Source organism: Octopus bimaculoides, chromosome 10 (genome assembly GCF_046866305.1).
Source record: "Octopus bimaculoides isolate indiv1 chromosome 10, ASM4686630v1, whole genome shotgun sequence".
Taxonomy (NCBI): domain Eukaryota; kingdom Metazoa; phylum Mollusca; class Cephalopoda; order Octopoda; family Octopodidae; genus Octopus; species Octopus bimaculoides.
The window spans coordinates 50640408-50655071 of NC_142937.1; the positions used below are offsets into that span (position 1 = coordinate 50640408).

Sequence of the window (14664 nt, forward strand, 5' to 3'; positions counted from 1 at the left end):
GTTCTTTTACTCCAAACACAGATGTCCTTGCTTCTTCAGGCATCACCTCAATTAAAGCTATTATTTTGAGGAACCAATTGAGATGGTATGGCCATATTGCTTGAATGGCAGATGAATGCATGCTGAAACAGCTATTTTATGGTGAGCTTGCAGAGAGGAAATGCTATCGGCGTAAACGTATATATATATAAATAAAAAATAAAAAGAGGGGTTTGTATGATAGTGTATAGAGGAATATATTATTTAAAAGAGTTCCAACTCTGTCTGTTTTTTTATGTTTTATTTATATTCTTATAAAATTAATGTGTGATATAGAATATGGAATATATAATATAAATAGTAAAATGAAATGAAGTATTGAATGTCTTATTGAATAAATGAAATATTGAGTATTAAATATATAAGGACTAGTATACTTTCCTGCTTTCTAGCAGTCATCAAGGTCCTGTGTGACAGAAGTGTTTTAACTGTAGTTGACTGGCTGTCTTTTTGCCCTTTATACACATTCCTTTGGACAGCAGCAGTAGGTGTTTGGCTATTTTTAGAGATGATACCAAACCATTTTTCAATGTTTATTTTTAGAAATGATGACATTTGAGAGATTCTTTGTGTTTTGGTTATAGGGATAAGATTTTTAAACCCCAAGTAAGATTAATTTAATCATTGTTTGTTAAGAGTGGGTTTGAATTTCTTAATAAAGTCCTTCTCTTTCCATTTTCTCTCAATTTCATTCAGGTTGTAAAGTTTATGAAATGGAAATATCATAAAAGTTTTTCGACCACATGTTGCCAGATGGTTACTCAGTGGTATTTGGCAGACCTCTGGGTTTTTAATCCGTTGTCGATGCACGCGTGAGCGTTCTGATAATGCATTACCTGTCTGGCCAACGTACAGTTCTTCACAATTTGGGCATTTGATGCAGTAGATTAGATTTCTACTTTTGCAGTTCATGTTCGCATTGGTGAATATTTTCCCTGTTTTCGTGTTCATATATGGGCCGGTATGAATTGATTGGCATGTACCGCATCGGCTATCATTGCATTTGGACACAGTGAATGTTTGATTTTTGTTGCTGAGGTCAAACCTTGCCTTTGTTAATAGCTTTTTCAAGTTTTTAGGTTGTCTCTTATTGAAAGTTATACTTTGATCTGTAATGATATTTCTCAATTCCTTACTTTGTGCAATGATTGGTAGGTTTATTTTAGTGATATTGAAGATGTTCTGGTGGCATAGATTGTGTGTCACCATAAATGGTATGATTTGTTCTTGTTTTTCTCTTCTTTGCGGTGTCCTCAGTTGTTGTATGGGTATTTTCGAAGCCCGCTGAATACCATTTTCTATAAGTAGTGACTGGTATTTTTGTTTGAGCAGAAATTCTTTCAGTTCCATCAGACGCTGATTTCTGGTCTCTAGATCCTCTACAATAGTACAGATTCTTCTGGCTAAGCAGTATGAGATGTTACGTTTTGTATGGGGTGGATGGCACAATTTAAAATTCAGGTATTGGTGTATATCTGTGTGTTTATAATATATATCTGTGGTAATGGCAGTGTTCTTTTTAACTACCATTATATCTAGAAATGGTAATTTGGTACTGCTCATCTCCTTTGTAAATTGGATGGATGGGTGTAGGTTGTTCAGGAGGGTGTTGAATTCTTCCACAGTGTTTTGAGATTTTGTCCAGATTATAAAGCAATCGTTGAGGTATCTCTTCCATACTTTTTCAATATACTTCCTAAATTCAGTGTTGTATCTCTCCTCTATTTCCTGGTAGAGTTTTTATTCTAAGTAACCCATCACCGAATTCGCATAAACGGCAGCAAACCTCGTTCTCATAGCTGTGCCTTTAATTTGGATAAGAACTATATCCATATAAGTTTATTTATACATATATACATATAAGATTCTAATACCTTGTGAGTAAAATCCAATAGCCTTTAAGATTGGTCATTGCATTTGTAAATCCATTATTAAGATTCCAATACCCTATGAGTAAAATCCAACAGTCTTTGAAATTGGTAATTCCAAATACAGAGTTTATACAGTGTTATTGAATCAAGGGTTCTGTTTAAAGTGACCTAAAAGTAGGGAATGTATTAGTAAGGTCAAATCGAAAACAGGAATAGAGAAATAAAGAGAGAAAAAAAAGGAGAGAAAAAAGAAGGAAAGAGAAACAAGAAAAAGGAAGAAGAAAATAATAAAAGGAATAAAGAAAAGAAAGGAAAAAGGAATACAAAAATAGAGATATCTTGTGCAGAAAAGTCAGCGGATTGTGGTCAGTGAACACTTCAATGGGATACTTGGTGGTTCCCAAGTATACGTCAAAATGTTGCAATGACAACAACAAAGCAAGGGTTTCTTTTTCAATGGTAGAATAATTTCACTGGTGTTTGTCAAATTTCTTTGAGTAATAACAAACAGGATGATCAACACCCTTTTCATCTGATTGAAACAGAACACCACCAACACCAATGTCACTTGCATCAATAGAAAGCTTAAATGGTTTCCCAAGATCTGGTGCTATCAAAACTGGAGAACTCATGAGAATGGCTTTTACTTTCTCAAATGCGGCCTGACAATTGTCACTCCAAACAAATTTGACACTTTTTTCAACAAATTAGTGAGAGGGGCCACAACATCAGAGAAATTTGGACAAAATTTTCTGTAATAACCAGCCATACTCAGGAATGTCATAAGGTCCTTCTTGTTTGATAGAACTGGGAATTTCGCAATAGCTTCTACCTTTGCTTTAACCGGTTGTACCTGGCCCTGACCAACAACATATCCTAAAAACACCACATTTGCCTGGGCAAATTAACATTTCGCAAGACTTATAGTCAGTTTTGCCTGTGTAAGTTTCTCAAAGATGGCACGCATCCTCTTTACATGTTCGTCCCACTCCATAGAATGGTCGATGATGTCACCAGTGTAGGTTTCGATGCCCTGAAGCCCTGAAGTGATGTTATTCATGAGGCGTTGAAAAGTGGCCAGGGCATTCTTCAGTCCAAATGGCATGACTTTATATTAGTATAGTCATCCGGCGTAGCAAAAGCAGAAATCTTCTTGGCACGTTCCGTTAAAGTAATTTGATAATACCCCTTCAGTAAGTCAAACTTATTCACATATTTGGCTTGACTGATTCTTTCTATACTGTCATCAATTCTTGGTATGGGGTATGAATCTGTCTTAGACAAAGAGTTCACACGCTTCAGGTCTGTACAACAATGAAAAGTACCATCAGGCTTCGGTACTAGGATGCATGGCGAGCTCCACTCACTGTCACTTGGTTCAATGATGTCATTCTCCAACGTGTAGTTGACCTCTTTTCGGAGATGTTCCAACTCGAGCGGTTTAAGTCGATAAGTATATTGTTTAACAGGTTTTGAATCACCAACATCAATATCAAGACTAACTAAATCAGTACGACCAGTTACATCCGGAAATAAATGTACGTATTCATGAAGCAAATCTGACAATTGACATTGTTGTTCTGGAGTAAGGTGACTTTTCATGAATATTTGCTAACACTTCAGAATTTTTTTACCTTCTCAGCCAAATCATCAAATTTCAAATGCTCACATTCTTCTTTCAATTTGTCTGAATCATGATCAATAGGTGAGGCAATAGAAATGACTTTTGGAGGCACACTTTTAGACCTGTCATAATACTTTTTGATTATGTTCATGTGACAAAGCCGTTTTTGTTTTCGGCAGCCTGGAGTTTGAACAATTAGTCAGTATCACTGACTTTCTTATCAATCAAATATAGACCATGGTATTTGGCTCTAAATGGTTGACCAGGAATGGGTAGTAACACCAAAACCTTGTCGCCAAGACTGAAATTTCGAGCTTTACAGTTTTTGTCATAAATGGCTTTCATTTGTCCTGTGATTTCTTCAAATTTTCTCTGGTCACTTCAGTAGCTTTGAAAAGTCTATTTTGAAAAGTAGACACATAGTCTAGCAAGTTCAATTGTGATTGGTCATTAAGCCATAATTCTTTCAAGTGTTTGAGTGGGCCCCTGACAGTGTGACCAAAAACTAACTCAAAGGGACTAAATCCTAATGACTCCTGAACTGACTCCCTGACTGCAAACAACAACTGAATGCCTTCATCCCATTCTTTCTCTGTTTCAAAGTAATAAACTCTGATCATATTTTTAAGAGTCTGATGAAATCTTTCCAATGCCCCTTGGGACTCCAGATGGTAAGCACTAGACTTAACCTGTCTAATTCCCAACTCATACATTGCCTGTTGAAACAAACTTGACATGAAATTAGACCCTTGATCAGACTGAACCTCTTTAGGCAAACCAACCATAGTGAAAAACTTGATCAAAGCCTTAAGTATCACAGGAGCTGTAATCTTCCTCAATGGGCTAGCCTCAGGGAACCTTGTTGACACGCACATAATTGTCAACAGATATTGATTACCAGACTTAGTTTTTGGCAATGGACCAACACAATCAATAATGACTCTACTGAATGGCTCTTCAGATGTGGGAATGGGCTTTAATGGGGCAGGAGGGATTTTCTGATTGGACTTTCCTACCACCTGACAAGTATGACAAGTCTTACAAAACTGTGACACATCCTGACGCAATCTAGGCCAAAAGAAATGAGCCAAAATCCTATCACAAGTTTTGTTAACTCCTAAATGACCTGTTAATGGAGTGTCATGAGCCAAACTGAGCACATGTTCACGATAAACTTGAGGAACAACAATTTGATGAAATACTTTCCATTCATCCTCTGCAGAAACTTCTGGCAGTCTCCATTTTCTCATCAAAGCACCATCTTGGTTGTAATAATAAACAGGAACCTTAACGACCTCATTGTTGGAAAGTGCTCGGCAAGCCAATGTTTGAATTTCAGGATCATCGCCCTGAGATGAAATGAGCTGCAAACGAGTGAGTACAGGGTCAGGCCTCAAAAACTGAGCTGTACTGCTCGGAATAAAAGTACTCTCACTTAAAAAGGAATCCTGTAGAGAATGATCCATAAAAGATCCAGCAAGATCATAACTATCATTCTCATTAAAATTCTCTTTCGAGGTGTTGTTATCTGAAATCTCTTTCGAGATATTACCTGGAATCTCTTTTGAGATGTTTTTGGAAATCTCTTGTGAGATCGAGTTAGCCATAGAACGAGTCACAGCACATGAGGGAAAAATGTCAGGTATTATTTCCTGAAGGGATTCAGTGCTCCCAGAAGTGCTTGGCTCAATGCTAACATGTGAATCAGACAAAACCTTAGACCCTGCTAAATCATTTCCAATAAGCAAGTCTACACCTGATACTGGGAGAGTTTTCTTAACATCAACTTTCACCAAATCAGACATAAAATCTGACTGCAAATCAACAAAATATAGAGGTGCACCTGAAAATCCATTAATACCCTCTAATAAAACATCAGAGTTAGCAGACGACACTTCCAAGAAAGGAAGAGTACCTTCCAACAATATAGACTGCGCCTGTGTCCCTTAAAATAGTAATGGGTCGTAATGTGGACTTATCACCCTCTAGTGAGAACATAACCTTTTGAAATAAAAGGCAAGTACCCCTCATCAACAAAAATAGCAGACTTTGGTGACTGAACTCCTGAAACAAACTGCTCCTCAGTGTTAATAATGCTGGAAATAGGCTGAGACTTGACATTCACAAAAGTGTGGAGTAAGATTTGTGATTGAGTGTTTAACTTGAGCTTTTTACACTCAGGGATCAAATGGCCTGATTTTCTACAATATCTAAAAATAATTTTAGAATGGAAATTTGAATCAGATTTAGAAACAAATGGATTGGTTGACTTTTTTAACTCTGAACCACTGGACTTGTTAGGATTCGAACCTGACTGAGCTGAATAAATTGACTTACTTGTCTGACCTGACTCAAAATTATCCTGAGGATAATAACCATACAGCTTGAACTCAGGTTCATGAGTAATAGAGTAATCATCTGCTAAACTAGCTGCCTCTTGTAACTGTTCTACTCTCTGCTCTTCCTAATAAGTCCTAATATCAACATGAACACACTGTTTGAACTCCTCTAATAATATAAGCTGCCTCAATTTGTGAAAATCTTCCCCAACTTCTTTTGACACACACCACCTGTTTTGGCCAGTTACCCTCGAGACTACTCTAATCCGGCCAGCCCCAAGACAATCTAAGCTAAGAGTGCTAGTTCTTTGGAAGAAAGCAAGCAAATGAATACGAAAACAACGACAGAAAAACACGGAAAAATGGTACACAATTACAAATAGAAACAACAGGTGTCTTTTGACTAAGGATAAATTGAATTAAGCTGGCATGTGTGGAAGTAAAGCCTTACGGCAGGAACATAGGTGAAAGTAATGGGAATGTATATAAGAGATGCTACACGGATGGTACTCAAACCACATGTGTGTGTGTGTGTGTGTGTGTGTGTGTGTGTGTATATATATATTTATACATACATACACATACACATATATATGATGGCCGTCCACTCGTGACCAAGGAGGATCATTGCCGTCCTTCAGGAACATTCTGCGCTCTAGTACCAACTTACATTTTGCATTTACGGCTCCATTGGTGGCTAATGAGCCCTGCTCTTGATAAGCGTACACGACTGCAAACATTGCAGATTAAGCTTTCCCCATTCACTATACGAGCTGTGCACTTTCGCGCAGCTCGCTTAAATTCTTCATGCTGGATACGTGCTCTCTCAAAAGTGTTGATCCCCTCCTTAACCTGTTTCCTCCATCCGTGGCAATGACAGGCATTGTTCTCCCAGTTAATGTCCTGCATATCACAGGCCTTTAATGAGGACTTGACACAGTCCTTAAAGCGCAGCCTTGGTTTCTGCCGGAGTCTCCTTCAATTCACAAGTTCTCCATAGAGCATCTGCTTAGGAATCCTGCTATCCTTCATTCTAATAACGTGTCCAGTGCAATGTAACAGGTGCTTGTGAACCATCACCTCAATACTCAAGATATCAGCTGTCCTCAGGATCTGTGTGTCTGGAATCCTTGAGGTCCAGCCAACATTGAGAATGTGCCTGAGACATCTTTGATGAAAGCGTTTAAGGACCCTTACCTGACGTTTGTACAGAGTCCATGTTTCACACGAGTAGAGGAGCGATGTTAGTACACAAGCACGGTACACAGCAACTTTTGTTTGCCTTGCTATGTCATGCTGGGACCAGACACGAGACTGAAAAGACCGGAAGGAATTAGTTGCTCTCTGCAACCTGAAACATATTCCTCATCCAGGGAGCAAGAATGGCTGAGTGTGCTGCCCAGGTAGACAAACTTGTCTACTACCTTCAGAATTGTTCCTTCAACCAAGATAGCTGGTTTCACATATGGATTTCCTGGTGCAGGTTGGAACATTACAACAGTCTTGTCCAGGCTAATGCCAAGTCCAAATGCCTTGCAAGAAGCAGAAATGCAATTCATGAGTATTTGCATGTCATCCACCTATATAAATATATATATACAGGGTTTGGACAAAATAATGGAAACACCTTAAAATTTTAAACAAATTTATTTTAACATAGAGCAGGACTGCCTTTGGCAGTAATTACAGCTTGAATTCTATGAGGTGTGAACTCGTACAAAGTTTGAATTGTTTCCAAAGGAATTTTTGTACATTCTTCAGCTAAAACAGTCTCCAGTTCATGTAGTGATGATGGTGGAGGATATCAACTCCTTACTTGTTCTAAAATGCACCCTAAATGTTCAATAATATTGAAATCTGGGGACTGTGGTGGTCAGATAAGATGTTCAACTTAACTAGAATGTTCTGCAACCATAGGATGAATTTGATCAGACAAAATACTTTAACAGTCTTGACTGTTAATTCTGCAATGAAGGGAAAAATGTGATGTAGTTTGGGTTCGCACCTGAATGGGGTATGACCAATGCCCTTCGCCCAGTAAGACACTGCAGTTGTTCTTAGCTAAAAATAGGTATCACTATGAATTTTTGAAAATATTTAAATGTAATTTCTACTGTTCTGTATCTTGGAGACCGTCCAAAAACATTTTGATACCTCATTTATGAAATTTGGATATTTTAAGAAACACTAGCAATACACCCATGATGCCCGCATGTTATGACCTATAGCCACAGTGTATTATTTGTTCCTTTCTTATGGATAGATTCAGCACACAAGGAGTATGAAGCAAACAACTATTCTTTATAAACATGTTTTTCAGTCATTTTCTGATGAATAACACTGCAGTTTCCATCTACCAAATTCAGTCACAACTCCGTGGTTGGCCTAAGGCTATAGTAGAAAACACCTGCCTAAGGTACGTACTATGCAGAGGGACTGAATGTGGAATTATGTGGTTGGGAAGCAAACTTCTCAACCACACAGTCATTCTTGCACCTAATATGTGTGTGTTTACATTTGTTGTTAAATCAAGTATTGTGTCCCGCTATGTCTCAAAGTTAGCAGTTCATCAAGCAGAGTTCTATAAAATAAATGTCAGATTGAAATGCATACTGAGGTCAAAATGATCAATTAAACTTTTGAAGGTGATACTCCATCGTGGTGACAGTCAAAAGACTAAACCCAGTAAAATATGTTTAAAGACTTAATGGCTTCAAATTTAAGGTAATGGATTACTAACCACAAGATGAGTTCAAAACTTCATATTGAACTTCCACTCTATATGATAACACTATTTGTATATCTCAGTCTACTTGACTTCCAACAATTAACAATTGTAATTTGAAGTTGAATGGTTAGCAATAAGAAAGATGTCCAGATTTCTTAAAAAAATTATTGTGTAAAATATTCTGAGACAAGGTATTTTTTCACAAAATACACACACAGAGTTGCCTCCCTTAGTTAAAGACCTCAAAATTAGGCAACCCAACTTCATTTTTGAGGTTATTTTTGTAGTAAAAAAGAGTTGTGCAAAAAACATACTTTATTTGGTAGCCGAAAGATTACTGAATCTTTTGATACCTCATACATCAAAATCTGCAACTCAGTTTTTGGATGGGTCCATAAGGAACATACGCGCACACACACACAAGCTCTGTTTTATTTATGACAATTAGCAAGACTAGCAAATCTACCCATGTACAATGGAGGCATAAAATGAAGGGGGGAAGTCATAACAGCAGTATGCATTGAGAAATGTGTAAATGGACTTGATAGATTACTGGGTGGTGTCTTATTGCTGGTGATACAACATTATATTGCAGCTATATTACATGTTTGCAACTAAGTGACATGTGATGACAATTCACTCTTGAATTGAAATAGGCTCTCAGCCTCTGTATCATGAATGGTTATGTGGACCACTCCTAACGAAAGCTAGAGCTTTCTTCAACCACTACATAAAAAGTATCAAGAAAAAAATGTTATTTAGATATACTTTTATTTTAGTTCTTAACACTATTTTACGCTTGTTTATATTCTTATACATTCAAAGTTCACAGTTTCTTATTTAAATTATGACTCAAATTCCTTTTGATAATATCAATATGATTACAAAACTTCTTTGTAGATGATATTTTCTGTTTGGTCGACAGTAATTTTCAAATTACTGGAGTCCATTGCTCTACTCATAGTGATGTATAACTGGCCATGTGTAAACCTACACAATCTAAAGTTTGGACATGTGTCTTGTTTGTTGTGAATGCACAAGTGGAATCTTTAGGAATCTGTCCATCAATGATGGGAAATGAAGGGATAGTATCGCAAATTTAAAACCTCTAAATTCGCGAAGAAAATGATGGGGGGGAGGGATCCAGAGTTAATCCTCATTGCTGGAATTTTGACAAAAAAAATCAAAGGTGATTTGTTAATACAATGCTCAATATCAGTAATTTTTCATACATCGATTAAAGCTGAACCAAAGCCATCATAATCATTTATTAATAAAGCTATCCTAAACTAAAACTTTCACATGTGGCATAATTCAGTGGAGAAGTAAGTTGGATTACTTCCCTTTGCTTCTTTTATTAGTTATCTCCCCCTTAATTTTTATTTACTTTTTGTTACGTCTGTAATTTTTCATTTATTTTTTATAGCAGTAAACTGAACAATTACCTTCAAAAATCATACTTTTCACATTTTTTTTTTAAAGCTTGCCTGATTACCTCCTTTGTAATACCGAAAAACATTGTGACAATTGGTCCAACCGCTTGACTGTGAAGAGGGTACAGACAGACAAATGGACATAACACCCATTATAGTAAGATGCTGTGTTTGAGAAGACCATTCAACCCATGCAAATATGGAGAAACGGTAAAAATAAGAATGACACAAGCAGTTCAGAGCACAACTTGAAAAGTAGAGTTCTGGAATTGTTTCCTGCATTTAGTTTTGTTCATATAATTTTTGACTTTAATTACTGCCAGGGTCTACTGAGATTTTCATTTAGTTGGGTTAATAAACAACTGTCATGTTATAACTGTATCCCACCACCTATCTTTATAAATATCATATTACTGAACTGAACTGAAAATATAAATAATGTCTGTTGATTTGAGTACGCAATGAATCTGTTGGTCAAAACACAATAACATTCTTTACATGTCATGGTGTGTTGGATTACTGTTCTCAACAAGGAAATTTAAAGAAACATCTAACTTTGCTTAGTATATCAAAAGTATTTCAGGTAACCTCAATACTACTGATATTTATTTCCCCTTAATATAGTTAAATAATGAATTCCGATTTTCTTCTTTACAGTTGTATACATTAAGATGCACACTACCTTACTGAAAAATGTTCACATTGTAAAATTATTTAGAAAATTATCTTTCACTTTACTCCCAAAGTAGGTGGTATTACCCCACTGGGAGCACTGGAAAATTACAAGGGGTGTTGAAGAAAAGTAAGGCAATTCGTGTAAAAACAACAAAATAATAGGTTTGTTAGGTTAAATTTTATTTGTAAAATACAGTTGCTGTGAATTTGCTTCAGAAAGAGGTCTATGCTTGTGATGGTTAGTTGGGATGGGGCGCTAGGAATGTGGCCTGGGTGTCAAGGGGGCAGCAGCCTGAAAAAGCTTGGGAGCCATTGCTTTCCAGCAATATTCCCCAAAACAGCAGACAAGATTGACATCAATAGTTATACCACTTTATAAAAATTTCAATACCTTGTATGCTGGTGTTGTTTGTTCTAGATATCATAAATAACAAAATATCACACATGTAAGTTTTATACATGTATGTAATTTTAAACAGTATCAGTGAATTGTGAAATATGTTTTTCTTAGAATGCTTTTTACTTGGCTAACCTCAACAGACTGACTACATTATGTATACAATGTCCATCACCACCACTATTTAATGTACAAAGTTATCCTATTGTTTATTTCTCATTCACTGCATAACCTTTGGTACCTGGTATTGAGTATCAAATAACATTATTAAATTACAGTTTCAAAGTTAACAGTTAGTGAAGACCAGTTTGGAGAAATTTGCATCTTTTATCATACATTGCCCAAGTTTTTGACTAGTTCTGTGTATAAAATGATAAGTGAATAATTTAATAATGAACCAGCTTTATTTCAATTTCAAGTTATTAAGGATTATTTACAATGAGTAATGAGATCAGAAGTTAGGATTCTAGGTCTTACAGAAAAGATGACAAAAGATTCATATTATATGTAACATTATGTATAATAGACAGGTTCAACACATTCCAGTATGTAGAATGTACATTTTGATGATGATAATTCACAAATTATATGATCCACTTTGCATAAATAAAAGAAATGATAAAATTACATAAATCTAAACCAACAGCAGAAGCATTCTTTGATGGGATATATACTTAACAAAATTCTCATGGTATATGATGAAAGAATGTATATATGATCCAGAATATATGTAAAGTATCATGCATATATTCTGAAAGGAAGGTTTTACAAAAAATTATCACAGTGACAAGGTATTTCATCAATGTAGATTGAAGACATTTTTTCAGAGAAGTATTTTTGATAAAGATACAGTTACTCTACTGTATGAATACATATATGTGTAGTTAAGTGACATTTTTGAGAGAATGATTTATCACAGACATCACAGTGACAAGGCTTCTCTCCAGTATGAATGCGTTTGTGATTAGTTAAGTGATCATTTCGGGAGAATGACTTACCACAGATATCACAGTGGTATGGCTTCTCTCCTGTATGAATGCGTTTGTGTTCAGTCAAATGATGATTTCGAGAGAATGATTTACCACAGATATCACAGTGATATGGCTTCTCTCCTGTGTGAATGCGTTTGTGAGTTGTTAAGGTAAGTCCATGAGAGAATGATTTACCACAGATATCACAATGATATGGCTTCTCTCCTGTATGAATCCGTTTGTGAGATGTTAACTCACAATTCTGAGAAAATGATTTACCACAAATCTCACAGCGATATGGTTTTTCTCCTGTATGGATTCGTTTGTGAGTAATTAAGTAATCATTTCGAGAGAATGATTTTCCACAGATATCACAATGATATGGCTTTTCCCCTCTATGAATACGTTTGTGAGTTGTTAAATGACTTGTTTGTGAGAATAATTTACCACAGATATCACAGTGGTATGGTTCTTCTCCTGTATGAATACGTTTATGAGTGGTTAAGTGGCTTGTTTGAGAGAATAATTTCCCACAGATATCACAATGGTATGGCTTCTCTCCTGTATGAATGTGTTTGTGAGTAGTTAAATGATAATTTCGAGAAAATGATTTACCACAAATATCACAGTGATATGGTTTCTCTCCTGTATGAATGCGTTTATGATTAGTTAAGGTAATTCCATGAGAGAAAGATTTACCACAAATGTCACAGTGATATGGTTTCTCTCCTGTATGAATACGTTTGTGTGTAGTTAAGTGGCCCTTTTCAGAAAATGATTTCCCACAGATGTCACAGTGATATGGTTTTTCACCAGTCTGAATGTGCTTGTGATTTGTTAAGTGGATTTTGTGAGAGAATGATGTATCACATATATCACAATGATAAGGCTCATCTCCTGTGTGAATGCTTTTGTGAGTAGTAAAGTTGCCTTCTCTACAGAATGATTTACCACAGATATCACAATGGTATGATGGTTTCCTTTTCTCTTTCCTTATATCATAAGGTAAACCAATCTTTTTAGATTGTATTTTACATTTAACCTTGTTCTCACAATTCATTTTCTATTATCTCACTACAAATTATGTCTTTTTTTGTTTTTATAATTTATCCTATGAAAACTTTCTGATGCTATATTCTCATCAATGAGATCAGAAGATGCAATAAACTTCCTAATAATCCATGTTTAATAAGAAAGTAAAATAATTTTCCAGACATTCACATTCAATTACAAGAAATGTTTCACAGCAATTTACAATATATTTATCAAAACAAAATAATCACTTTTCTCTAGTGTCTTCCTTTAGTCTTTAAAAGATGATAGATATTGATGATGCTTCTCAAGCAAAAACTTCTGTTATGCCAATGTCATCTGATATTCTGAAATAATACAGAAACCGTATAAGATGCAGAAGATATTTAAAATGTAAAGATTAAACAGTGGAAATCTTACATTTCTAAATTTATAAACTGCTGATATAAACATCTACCTTAATATTGGTTTCAAATTTTGGCACAAGGCCAGTAAAATTATATCAACTCCAGTGCTCAACTAGTACTTATTTTATCAACCCAAGAAGGATGAAAGGCAAAGTCAACCTTAGTGGAATTTGAACTCAGAACATAAAAACAGATGAAATGCAACTAAGCATTTGGCCCAGTATGCTAGTGATTCTGCCAGCTTGCCACCTTAAATATCCACTTTAATATCAAACTTTGTTTTAATTTGTTGTACAAATTACATCATGCAACATATATAAGGGTTGTATAATGTAACTACTGATGTCAGCCACATCTTCAAATTGTGTAACATTATATATACTAGTGTGAATATGTTATTTTTAAGATAGCAAGTTTTACATTAATTTGATATCATTGTATCATATATTCCTATAGTGTATATGGCATGCATGTGGGAAGAGCGGTGGCAAGACATGCAACATGAAGGAAGCTTGAATGTCAACAGTGGAAAACATAAAATAGAGCTCTAAGATGAAACACATTGATATTAAAAGAACATGCATTTATAAAAGCAATGAAAACTTATTGCCAATAAATTTTAATATATATATATATATATATATACACACACACACACACACACACTTTGGCACATTTTTAATACAGTTTGTATTCGTTACTAAGCACAATATCATTGTAAATACCATTAGCCTATCTACATTTATGTGTAGAGAAAAATCAAGCCTATCACATTCACATTGTTGTCACTCTTTTGATGTAAACCAAATAAAAGAAGCATATTGTTTGTTTATATGTAACATGCAGTTATGTAATCAAATATTGTTACATACAAAATGAAAGTGAAGTGAAGCAAACTGATATGTAGATATTTAATAACAATGTAATCTTAGTATTACTTATGTTGAAAAGAAAAATACTAAAAGTGTATTTACCTTTGATAAAACAATGAAAGCTTGTAACAGCTGAAAATGCAAAATTTAAAGCAGACAGCTATAAGACGAAATATTGCAAATCAGTTGTTAGCATAAATTGTATTTAATATTAAAAAAACAATGATGAACAAATGAAGAATATTAACTGTAAAAAGACAGTGAAACATAAGCTGT

The 14664-nt window shown here is 35.2% G+C and overlaps 1 protein-coding gene across 6 annotated transcripts in view; it reads right to left on the bottom strand.

Moving 5' to 3' along the window:
- Positions 1-10872: 10872 nt before the first annotated feature.
- LOC106877617 (uncharacterized) overlaps positions 10873-14664 on the bottom strand; it is a 95970-nt gene continuing 92178 nt past the window's right edge. For 5 of the 6 annotated variants that reach the window (XM_089359118.1, XM_014926578.3, XM_089359116.1 and 2 more), the window contains 2 exons: positions 14491-14520; positions 10873-13456 (listed from right to left, as the gene is read on the bottom strand). In XM_089359118.1, coding sequence (XP_089215244.1) covers positions 11959-13137 — 1179 coding nt within the window. In that variant the 5' untranslated portion in view covers positions 13138-13456; positions 14491-14520 and the 3' untranslated portion in view covers positions 10873-11958. The remainder of the gene's footprint in view (positions 13457-14490; positions 14521-14664) is intronic. The other variant, XM_089359120.1, reaches the window with a different exon arrangement.